Below are 21,638 nucleotides of genomic sequence, written 5' to 3' on the forward strand. Positions count from 1 at the left end.
TTTGGAAGAAAACGGAATTTGCAAGGGTACACCTTTATACCCTTCAAACATTCAAGGCCACCCTATTTTATGTAAAGTCAAGAATGAATAGGGATAAAACAAACTACATTTTACAGTTATTTTAATTAGTTGTGTGTGCCTTTGAAAATGAATGAATAACTCAACTCATTGTTTGCTGCAGAGTTGATCATGTTGAAAAACATACATTAGTATCCTAAAGGCAGACATATTGCCTTCTGCAAGATTATTATAAATGCAGTTCATTTTAATATATTGATAACAAAACGTAACCTTCCAAGTAAAATATTAAATATTTCAATTAATCTAATGCTGTGAACACTTACATGTTTTGATTACAATGTTGTTACAGACTATCTACATTTGTTTCACTGCTTCGGCAATCAGTAATTACTAAACTAATGAAGCAGTAGATATCTCTCAGGAGTACCCTAAAAGTGAATCAGATGACACCCCCTCCCCATTCGACACACTGTATAAAACACAGGCAATGTTGGAAATCAGCCAGAGGAGCCTTGACCAGCAAGAAAACCGACTACAGCAGAATTTCCAAGAGTTGCACGACAATGTAAGCATTTTTTGTTTCCTACCTTTTCCTTTTAAAGCACATTTTGTAAATTGAATGTCAGTAGTTAATGTTGGATCTGGCAGTTTTTATGGTGTAGCTGCCATAAAAGCTTTATATTGGATATTGTATCCAATATAAAGCTGCTTCTTGTTGGCCATTTTTACATTGTTGAATAATTCTTTTTTTGTTCTTAAATAATTTATATTATTTTATCAGTCCAATATGTGGCTTCTACTTCTGATTTGTGAAATTGCTGAATGACATTTTGTTTTTTATGTCTTTTTACTGTTATCCAGGTTTTGCTCCAGCACTGTGATGTCGCTGGCTCTCTGCCTGCTGACTTGTGTTCACTCTGGCATCAACGCGTATCCAGCCAAGCCTGTCAGCCCCCGAGAAGGCGCCCCACTTGATGAGATCGCCAAATATTATTCTGCACTAAGACACTACATCAATCTCATTACGAGACAGAGGTCAGTTATTCCGTTTCTATAACATACTGTAGCAATAATACATTTTAAAAGAACATGTAATTAAATATGAATGTGTTACTTGATTTTGTTGTGCATAGGTACGGGAAACGTGACACCCCAGATACTGTATTTTCAGATGTGTTGGTGAGGGAGAGCTCAGAGAGTTTTCCAGGATCTAACTATGGCAGGTAAATCACTTAATTTGTTTTACAAATAATCTGTTATGTCTTTATCAGTTTTATCCAAAATACTGTATGCTATTGCCTGATACAATATGAGTTTATATAACTACAAACCTGCAATGTAGTGATGTTCCATACACCAGCAATGTAATAATAATAATAATCATAATAATACATGGGATTTTTATAGCGCTTTTCCTAATGCTCAAAGACGCTTAAGTAATAAATAATTAATTAAGTAATTCATGTGCATTCATAATTATTTTGAAGCTAAAGCTGATATGTTTCTGGTAACACTTTGTTAAGGAATTGTTTTGGTTTGTATTTAGTGGTGGTATTAGATTTCATTTATTTGTATTTTACGGTCTTCCTCTCGTATGTGAATATGGACAGAAATACATCTAACATGGGTTTTAAAGTCTGTCAGAAAACAAAGATTTGATTTCACTTCCTCGTGTTATAGGTATGATGGGCTGCCACTGTGGTGATGCTGCTGGAGCTGTCATGTCCAGGCGGATTTTACGACAAAGCTGCTCCATCCACATGAAATCAATTTGTACTGCATGGAATGAAAATTGTGTTGCTTAACTTGTTTGGTCTGTAATGTTGATTAACACTCAGTAGTACTACCTTGCATTTCTTGTATTTCTAGTGTCAGTATGTTGAGCAACGTAGTTTGTGTCATTTTCTGATGGAGTAACAGTGCTGCCTACTGGTGAACATGTATCTCTTAACATTTTCAAGCTCGGCATGTAGCTCATAACTCATGACTGTTGTTAATGTTATATTTTTAGGGAAAGTAAAATACAAATTAACTGTTAATTTCACACACCACCGTGTTGCATTTATTTGACTGGTTTCTTTCAAGCCAGATGAGATGTGGCTCCACCTTGCCTGAAAATAGATTAACAGTTTAATCCAATCAAGTGACCTGGATACATCACGCAGCACAACTCTGGTTAACTCGGTCCATGAGACTGGCGTTCTGTAACTATATGAAAGCTCTGGGTTTTCAAAGAAGCTCCAGTGCAGCAGATTTACCAGATTTGGTGAATTGGAAATCTTTTGGTGCTGCATGCTGATGTAGAAATTCTGTTATTTGAAGCCAGATGTAGGGATGGTATCACAAGGGCTATGGTAGAAATGTACAATACAGTAGGCTACACGTTCCTCATGGGGTAAGTGTTTCTTAAAAGTTTAATTCTTAAATATGTTGTTGGCTATGCAATTGTAGGCACTGATATGATGCTTGAAGTTTTGCCAGTGAGAAAAAATGTAATGCTTACACGAACAATATAGTAAAAGCTCTCTATTACCCTTTTGGTACATATTCTATTCACAAATAGATATTTAAAGTTTAAATAGCTAGCCTAAATTTGTATTTATGGTTAACAAACTACTGAGGTGTCAACTCACAATATTGCAGAGAGTTAAGGCTAAAATCAAAGCTCACATTTTGTTTGGGGTCGTTCCATGTGATAGGGAGAACAATATTGAATAAAGTTACACCTTTTGTCAACTACTGTTATTTATACATAAGGTTTAGAGTAAATGTATGGGTGGGTTGAGCAGGATTCCAATGTACCAGATAACGGCATAGGATAGGATGTCATTAGCACATCACTGTCTGTGTGGACGGGGAACTGAGGGAAGGAACGCAGGCTGGAAATGCACTAACGATTTATTGCGCAAGTGGTGTGCGAATTAAGAAACTGTAGAAGGGAAGCATGAAAGCGTGACTGGATGGAAATGGATAAATTAGGTAATGTATCATTCATTCATTTCAACAGACAATTGAGTAACGTTGAGGGGTCTCACCATGGGACCCTGTAGTGTCTCGGTTCTCACGACCAGCTAACGTTAGCTAGCTATTCTGAGCCACATGATATTAGCTAACGTAACTATCTAATGACTGGTTAACTATAACGCTAGAATCACTTCACATTGACACATTTAACAGACAGTGTAGCAGTGGTAATTTTGCTCGTTTATGGTAGCATTATGTCAGTCTGAAAGAAACTTAACGTGCAACATGGAAAGGCTATTCAGTGTTTGCTAGCAACAATTAGCATTGCTAACTTGCATTCAGATGAGCTACAAACTAGTAATGGCTAGCCTTAACTTGGTACGGGACGGGCACTAGTGGAGGCACCACGTAGCTGCAGTTCAACATGGTGAAAATAACTTCGCAATGTTGTTCGTTAACGCTAACATCGGTGTTTACCAGCGCTAATTAGCTACACATGGCTTGTTGTCGTTTTTGGCTAAGTTACCTCACATTGAAAGTGGTAAACGTTACACGTGCCCAGTGTGCATGTAGCTTGACAGCAAATCACTGCAGCGAACACGCTTCTTGGAGGCTACCTTTTTTGTTGTAAGTCCACTTTAAGTTACTACAGTCTTATTACAGGACAGGAAAACAAATGTATATACCATTTATTAACTTATCTGCTACCATGCGTACAGAGCCTTCACGTCACTACACCCGGCTGCTCCTCCTGTGCGGTTTAACTGTCTCTATAGCAACTCTACTGGCTCTCATTTATGAACATTGTGATAAGCTAGAAGTGGGTTGAAAATGCAATATACTTTTCGGGGCGTCTAACCTCTCAGTTTTTAGAAATGTAAACACCCCAGTCTTGATAATTTAGCTGTGTTCTAGTACTCCTTCCATTTCACCTATTTGTATGTAATGTGTTAACCTGCAGTTTACCTTCCTACCCAGTAACACAGAGAGACTATCACATAGACAAATCTTACATTGAAGTTAAAGCCCCACTGTTGTTGGTTTTTTGAAGCTGATAGACATTGATATTTTGAAATGTATATTTAGTTTATTATTTTATTCAAAAATAGTTCAAATACAACTACAAGACATAATGACGATATGCGTAAAGGAACACCCTAATAAGCTAATAGAGGCTTGATAATAGGGATCACTACACTAAGCAAGCAGAAAGTATTGAAGATATAGCTCTGTTAACACATTATCTAGATAAAAAAAATATAATAATTGTATGTAAAAACATTAACAACATACAAAACACCTAACTAAAAACAACCAAATACTGTTAAGGTAGGGAGGACTTTACTTACCACAATGAGCACCATTTGTCATTAAGGGTTTTTAGGTTTTCTTGGACAACTCAATGATACAATAATAATATTTCTATGTTTATGATTTTCCTACTTTCCCTTTAGTCCAGAGGTACCAGATGTGTGTTTTGTAAGAAACCTGTGTCTGAGTGCTGCACTGATGATTTGAATATAGTTTATAGGTGAGTTTGTGCCCTTCTTGTCTTTTTTTGCTCTGGATTATCATTTGAGTTTTTGCTGTCTTCGTTGACATTTTGTACACTGTTGCAATCATGATGTTAATACAGTTTACTGTTGAGAGGTGATGGGGCCTATGCTCAAAAAGTCCATTCTTCTGTTTGTCTACCTACTCACTTAGCTCACTTACTTACTTACTTATTTGCTTACTCACTTAGGTAGTGCTGTTTTTGCCTCACTCTGTTTGGAGATCGTGTTTGAACAGATTCCCCGGGGGCCTCCCTGTGTGTGTGGCTGGCACAACCTTTAGCCAGAAGGACTAGAGACTCATCCTTTGTCATTCAATGGACCTCTTACTCATTCCCTCAATTCACAAGAGCTCTCTGTGCTAACAAGTGCATGAAACAGGAAGACAAACACATGTTTTCTGTGTTATGGTGCCTCTCGTGCATTCATACTATCTACTTATGTTCTAACAGCTAGATGTTAGTCATTTCAGCTTCATTTATTTCATGACATGGTTTGTAAAGTATGGTGATCTGAGCACACAGTATACTGACCTGAGTGCGCTTTCTTTTTTAGCCCTCCAGTTGTTCTGGGTTCTGTCAGCAGGCAGTTGAGAGTTTCACCGTCCTGAGCAGAGGATTATTAAACATGACTGTGGCCAATGCACAGTCTGCCAAAGGTAAGAAGTCAAAGACAAAGTCCTAACTAATTGTTTGCACGGGAACTGTTGTATCCAAGATTTGATATTTTATTCAAATGTGCCCAGAGATAGTTGTGTGTTCTCTGAACTTTTACATGTGTCCCTCTTTATTTCACAATAACCACAACTCAATTTTTTGTACAGAAAATACTCACAAAACAGGCAATATGTTTGGCTTACACAGTGACTGCACAGACATTTCGTATTCTCCTAAAGTAAAACAACACATTGCATGACTGTTTCTATTATAATGAAATAATAATTCCCAGGAATTAAAGAAGGCCATTTTTCATTTTATCGAAGCATTATATTTGAAAAACTGTCTGTATTCGTCAGCAACGTGGGCTTCAGTTTTTTGCTGCGTACTGTCAGAGTTTACAATGCAGTTCTGTTAGTAGAACAATTCCTTTGTGACTGCGTGCTTTTTTTCTGCTGCAATGGAAATAAGGGATCTTCTCTCTGAATTGGTGCATTCATGACTGCCTACTTATTGTTCTGGCTTTGTAAGCTCTTATTATAGCCGTATCGTTTTGTTTTACATTTGCATTTTTACTGGCTATGAGTTTTGTTTGTCTCTAACATTTCTGCCCGCATTCTTAAAGCTCATAAGCTCGAAAGTAGTAAAGGGTGCAGTTGAGATTCTGTCAGCTCAATCTTTGAAGTTTCTTTTTCTTCTCTTAGCAATGCAGCAGGTACTGGACAACCTGAAAGACCTGCCTTCGGGCTCAGGAGCCAAAGATATTGACCTCATTTTCCTCAGAGGCATCATGGAGAGCCCAATTGTCCGCTCCCTGGCAAAGGTAGAACATTTACACACACACACACACACGCACGCACGCACGCACGCACACTAGATATGAGATCAGCAAATGTATCTGTTAGCCACAGGAAATGAAGGTTAAATATAGATACATATGTATATTATCATACTATACTATCACTTTGTTATGACATTTTCTATGACAGAATACAGATTTATTTTAATGACATACTGTGCTTTTGAGAAAATACTATACTATGACTTTCTAATCACAAGCTATACTTGACTTTAGCTTAAGTTGACATAGAAATGTTCCTTTTTTAACAGGAGTTAAATCAATGATTCCACATAGCTAAAATAGTCTGACAGCATGAAGAACAATTTGCTTGCATAACAGAAATAAATCTCCAATGCAGATTGAGGTCACATGGTCCATCTACCAAATCTATTAATAGATTCCCTTCTATAGAAAACCTGTCACTAAGGCAAGCTCTTGTCCTCATTTCTTGGAAATGGAGCACTGCTTTCTTTGGTTATTGTATTACCTGCTACATTGGGTGTATGGAGTTGTTGATATAATAACAGTGTCTGACCTCTTTAATCTGACATACAGTGTGTGTACACTAGTCAGCGACACTGGGGGTTGAGCGTCATTGTATTCACTGCTCCATGCTCTCAGCAGACAGCCGGATAAACTGGTCATTGTTTTGTTGTTGTGTTTGTGTTTATAGGCTCATGAGCGTCTTGAAGAAGTTAAGCTAAGAGCTGTGCGGGATGATAATGTCCAGCTGGTCACAGAGATCTTGGATTCCCTTCAGAACATGCCTGAAAAAGATGCTGCAGCTGCTGAGCTTCTGAAAATCCTGCAGGAGCCAAACTTTAAGGTATCCAAGACCTCATTCTTCTTGTACACAATTGGTGTCTGTGGTTAAATGGGAGATTTGTAGATTGAATGGTCTAGCTTGTGTGGGAATGGATGTCAGAGCCTGTCGCACCCAACCATTGGTTAATATTCTTAAGTGGTGGCAGCTCTGCTCCCATGTCGTCCTTTATATTCTCAACCACTTACAAGCTGCGACATGGGAGGGTGGGGGTGTATTTCCTTGGGCCAATAGCAGGCTGAGTTATGTGGGTAAAGACCGGGGAGAATAGTGTCACCTACTGTTTCAGTAAATATTCACTGATGCAGTTTGTAGTCTCTGACCCATGCTAACTCTAGGTTGTGGCTGCTAGGGTAAGAACAAGGTTGATTATCTTCTCTCAATATCAATTATGTATCTGTCAATGCAGCGATAAAACGGTTGTCTTAATAAGGAAAGTGCACAGTAAAGTGATTTACCTCTTCACTGTTTCATGGTAATAAATCAAATGCATTGGCAGTCATCCTTTGTAGCAGTTATTGCTGCGTTTGGCGGTGGGCACAGAAAGTAACCATACATATTTAATTCAGTGATTGTGAATAAGGTTTTCCTCTTAATTCTGTCTGTAATGTTTTTCCCCTGTTCTACTTTTTTCTGCCACAGTCTTTGATAGAGGCTCATGACAAAGTTGCTGCAAAGTGTTATGAAATGCCCAACGCTGCAGTGAACAGCAATGCGTTGATGACGAGTTCACTCATGCCAGCTGATGCTGTCAGGATGATTGGCATTCAGAAGAAAGCTGGGGAACCACTGGTGAGTAAGCCAGGCATTTACATCAACCACAGCTCCGCAGAGGAGCTATGTGTTGAAAGTCTTACTCGTGTCCTCTTTTATTCACCATCTGTTAGAACAGGGTGACTCGGTTTTATAAAGTAACTCGACATGAGCTGCTTCTTTCACAGTGACCGGACAGGCCATGCTATGAAACGGACCTCCAGCGTGATTTATGATGTGCGGATGTATGATGACTCTCTTTCAGGGGGTGACGTTCCGCGTGGAGCGGGGAGAGATGGTGATCGCACGGATCCTGCACGGCAGCTCGATTGACAGGCAGGGCATGCTGCACACTGGGGACATTATCCGCGAGGTGAACGGTCACGAGGTCGGTCGGGACCCCCATCAACTCCAGGAGCTGTTAGGGGTCTGCAGTGGGAGCATCACTCTCAAGGTCCTGCCTAGCTACAGAGACACACCGGCCCCCCCACAGGTGGGTGAAGAAAAGGAGGTTTTTTTTTCCATCCAGGGTTTTCACCTGTGGGAACTAAGAATCCTGGGAAATCTGAATTGAATGCCAGGTTTTTCAATTCAGGAGTTCTTTTAGAGAAATCCGGAGATCAGTGTGGTACAAGATGCGTAAGTCAGGTGTGCGAGGCTATCAGGGACGACCCTTTTCAAGGATTGGAGAAGAGCTGCCTGACCTGGGTGATCTCAAAATGCCAGGCTTCTGAAAATTGAGCCCAGTAAGGGTCTATTAATAACACTCTTCACACTATCTGGGACACACACCACTCTATTCACTGGAGCCCCACACCCTCCTTCTTACAGTAACAGGCACACACAGCAGCTGACACCGAGGAGCAGCATGTAGGGTTATGTCAGACACTGACCTTTGTGCCGGGAGGATCCAATGATCTAATCCCACTGTTTGCGCACGTTGGTTTTCAGTTATGCTAAGTGTTTTCACTTGTAATTGGTCCTATGTAATACAAATTCACTACAGTAATAGACACGATTAATCTTTCAACGAGTTCACTTTGCTCATGCCATTGAGCATGGTTAAAATATTCCAACTCCTCACACTGGTCCCTTTTGTTCATCCCCCTTATTCAGCCTTCCGACTTTAAGCATTCATAGAAGAAGTAACAAAATAGAAATGGACAACAGGTGATAACATCTATTGAAAATAAAACCTGACATAGTCTTAAAAAAAAGATTAAACATGTGCGGAGAACAGCTTTGTGTAAACACAAATAATGGCGGCAGTTAGGTAAAGAGAACTTGAAAGCTAACTGCCGAGTCCAACATGAGGATTATAAAGGGGGGAGAAAAGGGAAGTGGACATGCCCTCATGATTGTTATGATAACATTAGTTTAAATAAAGAGCTGCCAGACTGTTAATAATGGAGTTACTTAGGTGTAAAAATACACTTTTTTTTAAATCTACATTGTCCAGCCCAATGTGACAATATATTTATAAAAAAGTGATAGAAGGTTTTGCTCGATCCTGTTGTGTATGCTCTCTTTACGATTTAATAGTCTGATATCTTGTTCACAGATTTATCTGAAGCCCCACTTCAACTATAATCCGGCCACAGACAACTTGATCCCCTGTAAAGAGGCAGGCCTTGCCTTTTCCAAGGGAGACATCCTTCAGGTCGTCAACAAGGAGGACTCCAACTGGTGGCAGGTGAGTGGACACGTTTCGCTCTGCACTGAAGGACAGTGCTGCTTTGACGAAAGCTGGACAGCTAGTTAGAAATGTGATTGAATTTCTAAAAGAAAAACCCCTAGTTGCTTATTGAATGAATGCGGCATTATCTGAAATGATATCTGTGACGTCCCTTTATCTTTTGTCTATGTTCACGATATATGTAACCGTGTTTAAAATACACATAGGAATTGACCGTGGCTAAAGATATGAAGGCATTGTTTTTCTTTACTTTGTGAAATGTTTAAACTATCTTTAAACTACTTTTTATTCCCACATAGGCATGCAAAGTGGTTGGTGGTGCCACTGGTCTCATCCCTAGTCAGTTCTTAGAGGAGAAGAGGAAAGCTTTCGTAAGAAGAGACCTGGATACTTCTGGTACAGGTCAGTTTATGTTCACACATGCCAACTCATTCACACCTTGCTCTCTGCTGCGCTTTCTTGTTAAGTTATGAAAAGTCAGGAGACTCTGGCCTTTAGCACCACCAAGTGGCGATCTGATGCTTTTTTACATTTCTCCTAGGGATGCTCTGTGGAACTGCAAAGAAAAAGAAGAAGAAAATGATGTACCTCACGTCGAAGAATGCAGGTGTGCACTGCTATATTTAATTTTCATATGTCATGTTTAAACTGTTTTAACTGTAAGCGCACATTACTGTATTCATCCAGCCTGTGAATTTCCTTGAACAGAATTTGACCGTTATGAGCTGCAGATCTACGAGGAAGTGGCCAAGATGCCACCGTTTCAGAGGAAAACGCTTGTTCTGATCGGAGCCCAGGGAGTGGGGAGGCGCAGCCTTAAAAACAGACTTATTGTCATGAACCCTCTGCGATATGGAACCACTGTACCCTGTGAGTGTGAGGCGGACAGCTGAGGTTATTGAATATCTACAGCAACATTTTCCTAACTGGGTACATGAAACACCTCTCGTCACCTATTTATCTGCAGTCACATCACGGTGTCCGAGGGAAGAGGAAATGGACGGCCAGAACTACTGCTTTGTGATGCGGGAACAGATGGAGAAGGACATCAAAGAGAGTCGTTACCTGGAGCATGGCGAGTACGATGCCAACCTTTATGGCACCAAGATCGACTCTATCCATGAAGTGGTGAATGCAGGCCGTACCTGCATCCTGGACGTCAACCCTCAGGTGAGTCAAAGGCACAAACCTTCAACGCGTAGTTTTTTTTCTCCCCTAAATCTTTGGTTGTGACATCATATTTTCTGCCCAGGCTTTGAAAGTGTTGAAGACTGCTGAGTTCATGCCGTTTGTGGTGTTTATCGCTGCTCCAGAACTGGACACACTAAGAGCTATGCACAAAGCCGTGATAGATGCTGGACTTACAACCAAACTACTCACGGTACGTCTTCAGAGAATTTAAGATTCTTAAATAGTTAAAATGAAGATTTTCGAGGTTCTTATGAAATGATTGTTGCTTCCACCATCCTAATGGGCAGTATCTCTCTCCATAACAGGAGAATGATTTGAAGAAGACTGTGGACGAGAGTGCCAGGATCCGTCGTGCGTACAGCCACTACTTTGACCTGACTATTGTCAATGACAATCTGGACAAGGCCTTTGACCAACTGCAGGAGGTGGTAGAGCGATTATTCATAGAGCCGCAGTGGGTTCCAGTCAGCTGGGTCTACTGATGTTCTTCAGCCTATTGGACACACACGGCTGAACCAGCTGCCAGGCTAGGAAGGAAAGGGCGAGACCCGATTGGACGGAGGATTCAACACTGTACTGCACACACAGAGAAAGAGTTGGATATCAGACCTTTGTGTATATGGGTCTCGCTCAAAGCTGCATCAGTCACCTTGATCTGAATTTTCAGATTCCTTTCTTACACGCTATGCAACTCAGAACACACAGGAAGTGTACTTATTTATTGGCAAAAACTTTTAAAGAATCCTTTCTATTCATGTGGATTGTAAGAAAGCACTGGCCCTTGTGTCAGGATGTTTTTAGAAGCAAATGCAATTTTCTGTCATGTTCTGTTTTAATTTTACATCTGTTTGTAAGATAAATATTTATTCCGCAAAAATGAGGAGAGCTAACAATACCTCAGTGTTACAGTTTACAGTGCACATGTCTCCAGTACTTCATCTCATTCATGTCGATAGTGGCATATTTGTGAGACCTTTTTCCTCCTCAAGGCTACATCTATGCCCTGCAGTCTCAGCAGTTACTAATACATGGAAATGTCATGCCAGTCACTGTTTGATGTTGTACAGAAGGAAAAGTAATTATGTAGTGTAACCAATTATTTCTCTTATACTGTAGCACAACAGATTACATTAATTATGTTGTTTGATTGTCAGATATCTAGATCACGTAAATATTTGACTGTTAAACCGGTGCTGTCTTTGTTTGAAAGAAACATTTTCCACAGGACTCTTGAACAGGGTGCTGCAACTCAGAGAACCATCCCTGTAGATGTGATATTACTAAAACTTAACAGTTTTAAATAAAGTTCCTATTTACTTAAAAAAAAGGTATATTTTACAAGAATTCATAAAAAGTGTATTTTCAAATGTCAAATAAATAACTGGTGTTTTTCTTACGATCCGCTTTGGGTTTTTGTTATTGACAAAGGTATTGTGTTCAGCATGTGTTGGTATGTGGTACAGGAAAAAACACAAATCAAGATGAGTTTTTACAATTTCTTGTTTTGAATGTTGGAACAATAAAGAGACATAAAAAAGTAAGAAGTATAAATCTTTCTCTAAATTGTAAAAACCTTAAACAATGCTTCACAATTAAAAAGGAACATTGAAACCAAGTGAAAAGCTGTTCCATAAAAAATCTAAAGCTCATAAGAATTTCGAGAACAAGTTTCAGATCAAGATTTGGTCGGCCTCAAGGACGGGGACATGATATTGATCCCAGCATAACATATTCAAGCCAATGGCAATTCAACATACAGGGAACGTGGTTAGATGAGAAAACTGAAAGGCAATACTTCTATAAAATACTAGGAATTGACCTCCTAAGTGACATTACCCCAAATAAGATGCTACATCCAGGTTCCTGTCATCAAACCCTTTGTTTCTATCTGAATATTATACTGTACATAACACACACATTGCTGAATCACAAGTGTTTGGTTTGAAAGTGGGCTAACTTAGTAACGCACAACTTGTAGGGTACCATCCCTTGTGTCATAAGTAATATTGTCAAAATGAAACATTCTAAAAGTGTAATTAATTATTTTTTCCATGTTAAAATCAAGGCTACAATCAGGATAATGTCTTCAAAATGCTTGTTTTTTTGACAATCCACGACCTCAAGTAATTGATTGTCAAATTGAAGATGTGTCAAATTGAAGATGTGTCATCATAGATGAACTAAAGCTTTACATGAATAACTGTTTTGGCACCATTATATTTAGAACATTATATTAAATGGGAAGTTCTACAGCACCAACAAGAGGTGAAAAAACACTGACTAATAACACTTGATCTACTTGATGACCCTAACCTCTGTCCAGTGTAGTGTTAGCTTCCGGTGGATATAAAGGACTTTAGTTAATCACAGCGGGCCAAGGAGAAGAGACCTCTGACGGCGATACACAGGACCAGAGGGAGCTGTCCTGGCTGGGTTTTTATTTCTGTCTTCACTGTGTCCCCGTCTCTCTTCAGGGACACATTGGAGGCGGCAAACAGATGTTCAGCCTTTTCAAAGTTGTCTTCTGTCAGTGCAGCTAGGCCTGCGCTGTTCAGAGGCAACTCCCCCTTCTCCAATGCACACTGAATCTGGAAGAGGTGTGACAAAAAGATAACAGGAAACTAAATCAATTTGATGCATAATTCAAAAGATAAAAACCTCCCATAACATGTTGTGTTGTTCTTAGTTGTAAAAACTGGCTTTACTAACCAGTAGCTCCAGAGACTGTAACATTGAGAGGCTGCAGCACATTCCCAAGAAAGCAAGACAATCATTTGTAAGCTCTGAAAGAACAAGTTACAGGAGTTACAGGATAGAAAACAGAACGTTTTTTTGAGAGCTTGAGGACTTCAAGCTACATTTCTCTTTAGTAATGAAGGCTACACAGAGCACAACTTTCTCACCATCAATGGCGCAAGTGACAAGGTAAAGGGCTGGAAGGACTTGTGAGGACTCTTCACCAGCCTGCTCCAAAAGCTCCAGAATGGCTTGGATCTTTTGTTTCTGGGCCTCTGTCGCTGTTATATCACCCACAGCAGGTTTTTCATCCTGGCACATCTTGTCCAGCTGAGACACCAGAAGACAATCAGATTTTAAAAAATGAAACAATGTAACAGAAGTTGCTAATGCTAGCTACTCCATATAACCTCCCTGTCCCCACCTACCACATCCTGCAGTACACTGACGGCCCCTGGGTCACTCATAACCTTTTTGATTTGGAGGAACAGCGTTGACCTTGTGGTGGCAGGAAGATTAGAAAGCATCTGGAAATGTTCACTCAGTTCCTCCAGCTCTGAAAACAAAACAAAGTGGACATTGGATTAAGAAATGTAAAGCAAAAACATCCACAGAGAGCATTTAATATACAGGTCAAAGCACATGCTGAACAGTTACAGCACCATAACCATCAGACAGGAGGCTTTCAATCTCCGGAGGCCCTTTGTGACTTCATAGCAACATGCATTTTTGAACACGTCATCTGCTGCAACAATCATCTTTTTCATATGTGTTATGGCTACAGAGAAGAAAACAGCAATTTACCTTGTCTAAGGTGGGTAGAATAAGAGTCTCCAGGGCCATCGGCTTCAAAACCCCCATTGGTGTCTGACATCAGACACAGCCCTGTGGAAAATACAACATGTTACATTTCAAACAACCCAATGTAATAATGATAAGAATTTATTCAGATGTGTGTGAATTATTGCTCACCATAACGTCCATTCTGTTTGATTTCTAGCTCTATGAGAGCATAGGCGATGGTAGTATGGATGGGAATCTCCATGCTGATGTTACTGTCTTTACTCAAGCTCCCATTCTCTTTCAACGACACCTGCAGAGTTCAAACGCATAACATTTTAACAAAACTCATACTACTTTAAGGAAATATCCACTCTAAAACAAGAAATAATTGTTTCTGGTGATGCAAGGGATATTTTCTGGGGTGTTTAATACCAAAAGATGTGGAAATAAGAATTCTGCTACAATTACATTTTATATCAGATACATTTTCATCAATCTAGGACATAAACATTGAATGCTTTGATGTGTCTCTCTCAATCAAAGAGACAAGGCTTTTTCTTCCTTTCCGTTTTTAGCAACAGTAAGAAGAAGAACCAAATGATAAAAGAGGAAGAGAAAATCAAATTTCCACCAACAGAGAATTTCCAGTGTGAATGGCAAACATTTCTGTTCCTCTTAACTAGAAAAACTATTTCTCTTCCCCATTACATGATTATGAAGAATTCCAACGCAAAAGTAGGCTGCCATTAACTGAGGGTGTTGTACCATAGAATGTTGGCACAATAAAGATAAACATTGTGCAAACAGTACAAACAGGCATGACTTCTTTCTGAAAAAAAAAAACACAGGTTGCTGGAATATCATGTTAATTATAAAACAGTTAAAGAATGATTTGTGCAATCACTATCATAGGAATGAGTTTATGAGTGTACCTTTAAGCTCTGCGGACCACAGAGGCTCAGTCCTCCTGCACACTGAGCTCCCTGCTGCACCTCCTCTATGACCGAACAGGGCTGAGTGGTCACAATCCGCTCCTTCACAATCCCAAACACCCGCCTCTGCTTCTCCTTCACCTGCTGGATCAGGGAATGGGACATATCCAGGACCCTGAAACGTTGAATTAAAAAAATTATAATACTGTAATGTTTTACAGGGAACGTTCTTTGTACTGGAAAACTGATAAAATACCTACTTATCCTAAACAAACACTGAAATCGGGTGTTAATCTTGAACTGAAACAGCTGTTTCATTCAACTTTATGGTAGTACAAAGTTCATTCCTGCTCCCAGATCTTTAACACACTGCATGTCAGATGTCATATTTACAGTGTTTTCTTTCAAACCCATTTAACTCTATAAGAGAGGACAGTAGAAACAGATGGGGGAAATGTACCTGGTTTTGGAGTCACACAGCAGTTTCTTCACATCCACTTCCTCCTTCTTCAAACTTCCAAAGGAGGACTGGAGTTTGGATGACTCTTTACCCTCCAGGTTCAAATTGGCATTGGTATTGGCTGAGTTTGCTGATAGTCCTATGGAACCCTGAAAGTTGTCACCGTATGTCCCAATGTATGTGATGAAGTCTGACACAGTGACACCTGTGTGAACAGTGAAACATTTAGGTGTTCTGTGATCATTTAAACAATTATGAATCAAGTAAGAGGCATTCTGTTTACCAGGTTTTATAGGTGTGTCTCCTGTTAGTATATCGTTTAAATTAAAATCAGAAAGTTTATACTTTGGTTTCTGCCAGAACCAGAAACGCTTATGCTTCACCACCACCGTCAGGAGGTCAATGGTGTCGTTCAGGCTGGACACTGGGATCAGCAAACCTCCAGGATCCACCTCCTCCACAAAGTTTCTGGTGGCTGAGGCAAACATCTCTCAGCTGGAAAAAATATTGACAGTTATAGATTAAGGACTTCTTTATTAAACACTCGTACCATGTCGTAAGAAATGTCCTAAAAAAGTATGGAATTGAAGCCCATACAAAAGTCTAGGTGTAGTAAGCCATTAGAAAAGTATATTATAGAATGTCACAAAAAAAAAGTCATACATAGTTTGTCATAAAAAAACGGGTTTGATATGACTTTCTATATTAGTACTTTTATGAGTTTGATCATGACCTGTTCAATAACACTAATGCCATATACTTTGCCATTTGTTATTACATATACTATGACTAAGTATGTCTTGAAAAAGTCAAAAGCATGTCATAAAAAACATAGGTGTATATGTCATAGTGTAGTCTTTAGCTAGAAGAATGTGAGATTCTCAGTACCCTTAGGTTACTGTTCTTCTAACGCATGTCAAGCAACACGAAATAAAGAATACTCAAAGAAATTAACCACTTGCAAACACGCACTTTCATTGAAAACGCATGATACGCCTAGCACCAGAAAACACCAGTCTCAAGCCGTTTTTCTCGTGAATTCGCCGGCTTGCAGAACAAAAACAGCGTCGAAACAAATGCTACGAGTTTAACCGCTTACCACAAATCTCAGTTTTAGTAATGATCCAGAGAAGAAAGATGTTTCAATGTCAGATTTCTAGAGAAGACAATGCTTCCTCATTCTCTCATAGTATAGGTTGTGCAGTGACAACAAGATCTCACTTGTTTTAAAAATAATTAAGCCCCGCCTTATCTTCACTGGAATGACGAATGTGTTCCTGAGGCTCCTGTTAAACCAGTTCAAGCAAATTATTGTTGGCTAGTTTCTCTGATTCATATCAGATTTAGTCAGCAGCATTTTAACTAAGCATTTAACTATATACATTAATATTTTACATTTAAATTAGACTTTATATTTTTACTGTATATATACCGCAAATCTCTGGGGATGGCAAAACCATCAGCGTTGTTCCCTCTGGCTAACACTTTTACTGAGGCATGAAACAAACATTGCAGGATCCAAGAGCCTCTGGTGGTGTTTTGCTATTTGTGCTATCTTTTTACAAAAGGGTGTGCACAAAGGCTAAATAACAAAACTAATCACCCGCAGTCACTCCATTTTTAAGTGCCTTGAGGCTGTAAAACAGATCGTCCTGCCTCCCTGTGACACAGCTGCAATAAAAACATTGTGAGCTGCACGAGAGTGACCACCATTACCCTTGACTCATACAGAGTGTTTACACAGTGGCGGAGTTACCTTGGATAAGAATATGAATATATTTAACCCTCCTGTTGTCTTCGGGATAAACCTGACCGATTTACTACTATCATCAATCATAAATTTGTTTTACATTCAATTGCATTAAGGCTTTATGATATCCTTCACAGAAGACATTTAAACATATGGAATTGCTGATCACCACTTTCATTGCATTTTGGATGATTTAGTCAACTTTGTAACACCCATGGTGTTCCCGGTCAAAAATTACCGCCATAAAGAACTGGAATTAGTAACCATCCGGATCAGCTAAAACAGATAAAACACACACACACACACACACACACACACACACACACACACACACACACACACACACACACACACACACACACACACACACACACACACACACACACACACACACACACACACACACACACACACACACACACACACACACACACACACACACACACACACACACACACACACACACACACACACACACACACACACACGTGTCCCCCTTATGTACCCAATCCCCCCATGTGAATAACACCTGGCAACACAAACACACAGAACAATTTGACACATTTCCCGCTCTTATGTGCCCATCCCCCCCACATGGATCACACAATACATGTTCAGTGTCTGTTCTTTGTATATTTACTGCAGTTTTTCATGTATACCAGTAGTCTGATACAATATAATATATGAAATTTGGTGATGATTAAGGTTTTTTGTGTTAATGTAAAATCTGTTAAAACAGGATCGGTCAAATTTGACCGCGAACACCAAAGTAAGGGGGGAAAACGAAGACAAAAGGAGGGTTAATTGTGTAACAACGTAACTTTCGTGAGGGTTTCCTCCTAATCATTATAGGGGAGAGCGGGGTAATGTGGGACACCGGGTAATGTGAGACACCCGCTGTAACTAGGCAAAGAAACAAATTTGCGGTCATGTGACCATAATGTTTTCAAGCCCCTCCCACCCCCCACTTGTCATGAAGGAGAAGTTGGTGCTGGTTCTGTGGTAAGTATTTTTTTTCACAAAAATGTGTTTGTTGCATGCAAAAGTAAATGTTCTTACTGCGAACGTAATCAACTGTAGTATCAAAGCAAATTGATTCAGGTTGAAAAACTTATATCATACATGTTGATGAACTTCCAACATATAAAACCATGTGATTGATGCTAGTTAAAGATTAGCCTGAATTGCCTAGAGATGTTGTTTTTTCTAAAATGGTGGCTGTGGGGTAAAGTGAGACAGATGCTGTGGGGTAAAGTGAGACGCTGACTCACTTTACCCCGACATGAAGCACAAGTTAAGTTTAGTCTTATATATATTTTAGTGTAATATTACAATACATATGTTTTAATTTTAATGTCATAAACATTGTAGAAAAGTCATCATGCCAAGACGATACATCAGGAAGACAGCTTGGGGCCAAACACCCCTCACAGAGATGGAGAGTGCAGCTGCAGAGGTCATGCAAGGAAATAAGTCCTTAAGACAAGCAGGAAAGGAAAGAAATATCGACAAGACAACCCTCCAAAGATTCATTAAGAAAATAGAGAAAGGGAGAGTTAAATCAGTAGCCTGGGGTGCAGTAGCTGAGGCAAAAAGAATACTGACAGATGAGATGGAGGAGGAGCTTGCCCAACATTTAAAACAACTGGCTGACCAGTTCCATGGCCTTGCTCCAGTTAAGTGCCGTGAACTGGCATTTGAATATGCAGACAAAAACCATATCCCTGTCCCTGCCAATTGGATGGAGAAACAATGTGCAGGTAGGCTAGGGTGCGCAAGAGATCACATGATTCTGTAGGTCAACTTAGGCCAACTGATCTTGCCACAAAGCTTATCTTATAATAACGAATTGTCCACTCTTTAGGAGTAGAGTGGTTTGGCAGCTTTCTAGCCCGTCGCCATCTCTTTGTCCGAACTCCGGAGGCAACATCCCTGGGAAGGGCTACAGCCTTCAATAAGACTACAGTGGGGGAGTTCTTTACAAATCTGGCTGTAGTGATGGACAGGTGACAGAATTAATTCTTTAGTTGCAAATGTTTTATGGAGGCTTTACCTGTAAGATTTGGTTTTGATTCTGATAAGGTTCTTCCCTTGCCTCTCTTCTTTAACAGACACACATGTCCTCCACACATGATTTACAATGTGGATAAAACAGGCGTCTTTACAGTACAAAAGCCACGGCAGGTAAGCTACTAGAGAGCAGCAGACTGATACTGAGTGGCTTGTGATAATGACCAGCTAGCTATTGGCAGAATGCTGAAACTAATGCTATTAGTAATGTTGTGAGCCTGTGAACTAGAAAAAAATGAATGGACTGCAACAAAATAAAATGTACCTTTAGACCAATAGTAGCCTACTGATTGCACATGCCATTGATTCTAAACTTTCTACTTGATTCAGGTTGTGACAGAGAAAGGGAAAAAGCAAGTTGGTTCTATCACATCAGCTGAGAGAGGAGAACTGGTGACTGTGGTGTGTGCAGTGAATGCTGCTGGGAATGCCATACCTCCCATGTTTGTCTTCCCCAGAGTTAGGTTTAAGGACGACTTCATGATAGGAGCACCTCCAGGAGCCAAAGGTGCCTCCACCAGAACAGGATGGATGAACGAAGACACCTGGCCTGAGTTCCTCGATCACTTGATAAAGCACACTAAGTGCACTCCTGACCATCCCATGCTGCTAATCCTGGATAATCTGAGAGCTCACATCTCACTCAAGGCAGTGGAGAAAGCAAAGAGTAATGGTATTGTTCTGCTCACCCTCCCACCCCACACATCCCATCGCTTGCAGCCTCTCGACGTGACGGTGTATGGCCCGTTCAAGACCCTATACAGCCGAGCTCTTGATGGGTGGATGAGATCTAACCCTGGCAAAACAGTCTCCATCTATCAGATTGCAGGATTTGTGAACGAGGCCTTCTTGTCAGCAGTGACACCACGCAATATCACCTCTGGCTTCAAGTCCACTGGGATCTTCCCATATAACAGAGATATTTTCCCTGAGGAGGCGTTTGCACCATCCATGGTGTCAGACCGGCCAAACCCTGAGCTGCGGCCTGCATCCACTGGTCCATCCACTTCAGATGATCCGGATGGTCCACGGCCTGCAGATGATCCACCCCCTGCAGATGAACCACCTGCTGCAGATGCTATTCCACTCGCTGATGCTATTCCATCCACTTTGCATGGTCCACATGGATGTGCCTCGCCAGCTGTCTCACGACCTGGATATGTGTCTCCTCAGGAAATCATACCACTTCCAAAATGTCCCCCCAGAGGACAAACAAAACGAAAGCGTGTGAAGACAGCCATCTTAACAGATACTCCAGAGAAGCAAATCATAGAACAGGCTTATGAAGAGAGACAAAAGAAACTAGCAGGGAAAAAGCAAAATAGCAAAGAAAAGGGAAAACCGAAAAAGAAGGCACCCAAGAAGAAAATCATAGATAGCAGCTCGGAGGAGAGTGATGACCCTGTCCCATTTGAGGATGATTTTGAGAGCTCTGAAGATGAGAGGAGTGACCCCGGAAACAAAGATCTGTCCGTGGGTGACTTCGTCCTCGTCAACTTTGCCACAAAACACCGAAGTATCCGTTATGTTGGCATGGTTGAGAAGGTTGAGGGGGATGAAATACTAACCCAATTCCTCAGAAAAATCCAGGGAAACAACAGAGAGTGGGAGAGACCCACGTTTGCTATGAAAGAAAAGGATGTGGCACATGTTCCTAAAGGTGATGTGGTGAAGAAGCTGCCTCAACCTAATAGGCCTGGAGGAACAACACGGAGAGAGCAACTGTTCACCTTTCCCTGTAACCTTCAGGGCTGGAATGTAGAGTAGGCCTTGTTTAAATATGCGGCTGATGTTCATATCATATCGTGTTCTAATCTAACTGGTTAAATGGTTAATTGAATGTTTATTAAAGCACTTTGAAATATATTATGTTGTATTTGACTTTGTTTGGAGTTACTTTGTTTAAAAAATGTGCTAAATTGACCAATCCCCATGATTATGTTGCGCATCCGACATTAGTTTTGGAATGTGTGGTTGTCAATCTATCTGTCAGGATTCTAACTGTTACAACATGTGTTGTTTTTGTAGTTTAAAAGTGGAAAAGGTAAGTGGTTCACTTTACCCCCTTGATTTCTCTAGTCTGTCTCAGTTCACCCCTTAGCTGGGGTAAAGTGAGACACAAGACCACTTTTTAAAAAACATTCATATTTTCACTGCCCTTTGTCCTGAAGACATTCTGATCATTTCCAGTGCTAGGAAACATCCTGAATTAATGGGAAATGTGTAAATTTTACTGATATATCATTTTAGCTCGCCTACAGGAGAGCAAATGTAAAAAATGTCTCACATTACCCCGCTCTCCCCTATGAGTGTACTCAGTGTTCGAATTACCCATTTGCTTTCGGGGGAGCCCTATTTTTCAGTGCACATCCTGCTACTAAATATATCACACGCACGCTCTGTTGACTG

General features: G+C 40.3%; 4 protein-coding genes across 7 annotated transcripts; 3 read left to right on the top strand and 1 right to left on the bottom strand.

Annotated features, from left to right (window-relative positions):
* Positions 1-538: 538 nt before the first annotated feature.
* LOC307013258 (peptide YY-like) lies at positions 539-2,025 on the top strand. Its single transcript, XM_079640583.1, has 4 exons — positions 539-586; positions 883-1,056; positions 1,155-1,244; positions 1,702-2,025. Coding segments are annotated over exons 1-4 (291 nt in total). The 5' UTR covers positions 539-584; the 3' UTR covers positions 1,727-2,025.
* A 211-nt stretch (positions 2,026-2,236) lies between these two features.
* On the top strand, positions 2,237-11,894 carry pals2a (protein associated with LIN7 2, MAGUK p55 family member a). 3 transcript variants are annotated; one of them, XM_079640547.1, is made up of 14 exons: positions 2,237-2,416; positions 4,440-4,516; positions 5,094-5,196; positions 5,899-6,017; positions 6,709-6,861; positions 7,501-7,650; positions 7,877-8,104; positions 9,173-9,304; positions 9,607-9,709; positions 9,849-9,914; positions 10,016-10,177; positions 10,275-10,477; positions 10,560-10,688; positions 10,804-11,894. In XM_079640547.1, exons 3-14 carry the CDS (start codon positions 5,166-5,168, stop codon positions 10,978-10,980), a joined length of 1,653 nt encoding a protein of 550 aa, XP_079496673.1. In that variant the 5' UTR covers positions 2,237-2,416; positions 4,440-4,516; positions 5,094-5,165; the 3' UTR covers positions 10,981-11,894. The 3 variants fall into 3 exon arrangements, with proteins under 3 accessions (XP_079496673.1, XP_079496671.1, XP_079496672.1); XM_079640545.1 differs by lacking the exon at positions 2,237-2,416 and adding an exon at positions 2,666-3,000; XM_079640546.1 differs by lacking the exon at positions 2,237-2,416 and adding an exon at positions 3,025-3,612.
* An 86-nt stretch (positions 11,895-11,980) lies between these two features.
* Positions 11,981-17,425, bottom strand: gsdmeb (gasdermin Eb). 2 transcript variants are annotated; one of them, XM_079640561.1, is made up of 10 exons: positions 16,842-17,425; positions 15,693-15,904; positions 15,410-15,614; positions 14,950-15,124; positions 14,207-14,327; positions 14,039-14,119; positions 13,663-13,790; positions 13,402-13,564; positions 13,208-13,281; positions 11,981-13,086 (listed from the first exon to the last, which is right to left on the bottom strand). In XM_079640561.1, exons 2-10 carry the CDS (start codon positions 15,895-15,897, stop codon positions 12,859-12,861), a joined length of 1,380 nt encoding a protein of 459 aa, XP_079496687.1. In that variant the 5' UTR covers positions 15,898-15,904; positions 16,842-17,425; the 3' UTR covers positions 11,981-12,858. The 2 variants fall into 2 exon arrangements, with proteins under 2 accessions (XP_079496687.1, XP_079496686.1); XM_079640560.1 differs by lacking the exon at positions 16,842-17,425 and adding an exon at positions 16,509-16,799.
* A 794-nt stretch (positions 17,426-18,219) lies between these two features.
* Positions 18,220-21,534, top strand: LOC307013225 (uncharacterized protein). The gene is made up of 4 exons (XM_079640530.1): positions 18,220-18,919; positions 19,024-19,165; positions 19,271-19,343; positions 19,560-21,534. Exons 1-4 carry the CDS (start codon positions 18,541-18,543, stop codon positions 20,994-20,996), a joined length of 2,031 nt encoding a protein of 676 aa, XP_079496656.1. The 5' UTR covers positions 18,220-18,540; the 3' UTR covers positions 20,997-21,534.
* The last annotated feature ends 104 nt before the right edge of the window (positions 21,535-21,638 follow it).

Source organism: Notothenia rossii (assembly GCF_949606895.1).
Source record: "Notothenia rossii genome assembly, chromosome: 7".
Lineage (NCBI taxonomy): Eukaryota > Metazoa > Chordata > Actinopteri > Perciformes > Nototheniidae > Notothenia > Notothenia rossii.